Source organism: Sprattus sprattus (assembly GCF_963457725.1).
Source record: "Sprattus sprattus genome assembly, chromosome: 5".
In the NCBI taxonomy this organism is placed as follows: domain Eukaryota; kingdom Metazoa; phylum Chordata; class Actinopteri; order Clupeiformes; family Clupeidae; genus Sprattus; species Sprattus sprattus.
Window position 1 is genome coordinate 39,923,537 of NC_137924.1, and position 2,500 is coordinate 39,926,036.

At 49.6% G+C, this 2,500-nt stretch overlaps 1 protein-coding gene across 1 annotated transcript in view; it reads left to right on the top strand.

The window, feature by feature from the left end:
- Positions 1–2,500, top strand: part of LOC308365048 (disks large homolog 4-like) — a gene marked incomplete at both ends in the record, with an annotated part of 76,648 nt that overhangs the window by 67,780 nt on the left and 6,368 nt on the right. The window contains 2 exons of the mRNA XM_080838367.1: positions 1,012–1,147; positions 2,087–2,243. Of these exons, the coding sequence (XP_080694493.1) occupies positions 1,012–1,147; positions 2,087–2,243 (293 nt within the window). The remainder of the gene's footprint in view (positions 1–1,011; positions 1,148–2,086; positions 2,244–2,500) is intronic.

Here is a 2,500-nt window from a genome sequence, read left to right on the forward strand (position 1 = left end):
CATACGCACATCTATGGCCAGTAGTCTTGCTTACGCCAAACGTTTCTCCCACAACACGGTATTCTGCACGTTGCGAGTTTATAAAGCGCTATAGCAATGCGCTCCTCTGTGGGGACAGGCTTTCGGCAGTAAACACTTGCAGGCAACACAGCAAGGCAGTGCGTAAAATATGTAAAATCATTCTTCATTGTAAAATCATATGCCTTGTCCTTCTAGCAGCTATTAAAGTAAATAACTCAATAGCTGCAGTATTGATCATTCTGACTGCGGAGAGGAGGTACATTATAGCCTACACAAAACTCTAGACTAAGGCCTCAGGTGATTGGAAACAGTCACTTGGTTTGTGCGAATCACCGTGAATGCGCATAGCTAACTCAAACGAGCTGAATGGAAACCCTATCTGAAACTTTATTCTCTGTTCGGTTGCATCTTGAGTATTCATTTGTGTAGTGCTACACTTTGTGTGTTCTCTGCTTTCCATCTTCATTTTGGAGTAAAGAAGGGTATGCAGGGTTTAAAGGCGAAGGTTTTTTTTCTCCTCTCCAACCATTACTTCCCTGTTGATTAGCTTTACCTGCTAGCTTTACCTGGTCAAATAATTTTTCATTCTCTTTTAAAGATAGGATGGGGGGGCCCCATACATACCATTGCCTTGGGCCCCCAATTTGCTAAATCCGCCACTGAGTATACAGTACATCTAACGATCATTATATCAGAAATAACTATGAAACCCATGTTATATAGCTTTTTTTGTATGTTAATACATTCTCAGTTGTAGTAGCGTAGCTATGTCAGTTATTGGACAGTGTCAAATATGGGCCATTCTGTTAAACAATCAAAATGCTAAGTTTAATAATGGGTTCACAATTGATATGCTCAGTTTAATAATGGGTTAACATGACAACGCAAATGTTTGCCGATAAAAGACGCCGTCCGATAATTAACACCGTTACGATATGTAATAATGAGTCAATCATTATTAATGAATTAATCTACTCTGTTTCTCTACAGCATACTCTCCACATATGGACGACATGGGCCACCCCAACTACCTGAGCTCTGATTACCCACAAACCCTCTCTCCCAACACGCCACGCCGCTACTCACCCATCCCCAAGGGACTGATGGGAGAGGATGACATCCCCAGGTGAGTTACCATGGCGATGCTGCAACATCACTGTTTAAACAGGATGTGTTCTTTTTCTACTCTCTCCCTCTCCCACCCCTCCTCTTACCTCCCATCTCCCCCTCTCTCCCTATCTGTCTCTCCCTCTCCACCTCTCTCCCTATCTCTCTCTCCCCCTCTCTCCCTATCTATCTCTCCCTCTCCCCCTCTCTCCCTATCTCTCTCTCCCCCTCTCTCCCTATCTCTCTCTCCCCCGCTCTCCCTATCTCTCTCTCCCTCTCCCACCCCTCATCTTATCTCCCGTCTCCCCCTCTCTCCCTATCTCTCTCTCCCTCTCTCACCCCTCCTCTGATCTCCCATCTCCCCCTCTCTCCCTATCTCTCTCTCCCTCTCCCCCTCCCTCCTCTGATCTCCCATCTCCCCCTCTCTCCCTATCTCTCTCTCCCTCTCCCACCCCTCCTCTGATCTCCCATCTCCACCCCTTCCTCCATATATCCCTCTTCCCCTCCCTTCCTATCTCTCTCTTCCCTGTCCCCCTCTCCCTTTCTCTCTCTTCCTCTCCCACTTCACCTCCGATATCCCATCTCCCCCTCTCTCCCTATCTCTCTCTCCCTCTCCCACCCCTCCTCTTATCTCCCATCTCCCCCTCTCTCCCTATCTCTCTCTCCCATGTCCCTCTCTTTCTCTCCACCCCTCTTCTTTTTCCCCTCCATCTCTCTCTCTGGTTTCTGTCTCTCCCCCACTCCCTCTCCCTCTCCCCTATCCCTATCTCTTATACCGTCTTGTCTTTTTTCAGTGTGCCTTGCGGTCAGGTGTTCTAATGTTGTGTGTGGTGCATTATGCTGTGTTAATGTGAATGAGTAAGATACTGGTTTAATAAAGGAGGATTCTGTCTCTCTCCTTTTCTCTCTCTCTCTCTCTCGCTCTCTCTCGTCCTCTCTCTCTCTGTCCCTCTCTCAGGGAGCCTCGGCGTGTGCTCATCCACCGTGGATCCACGGGGTTGGGCTTCAACATCGTGGGCGGCGAGGACGGCGAGGGCATCTTCATCTCTTTCATCCTGGCGGGGGGGCCGGCCGACCTGAGCGGGGAGCTACGCAAGGGCGACCAGATCCTCAGCGTGAGTCTCCCCTCCGTCACCTCTCTCTCTCTCACTCCATCCGTGCTCTAAGCTAGAGAGCAGGACGCCTGCATCCACCCCCTCCCCTTCCCTCGCTCCGTCTGTTGTCCAAGCCAGAGCATGGGGACAGTGGAGTGTCAACCTCCCCCCCCCTCCCCATCACCCCCATCCCTCACAGGCAGGATAATGGCTCAGTTAGACTCTGCTGTCTAGGCACAGTGTTTTTTCCTCTCTAGACTCCTCCTCTCTCATTCTCT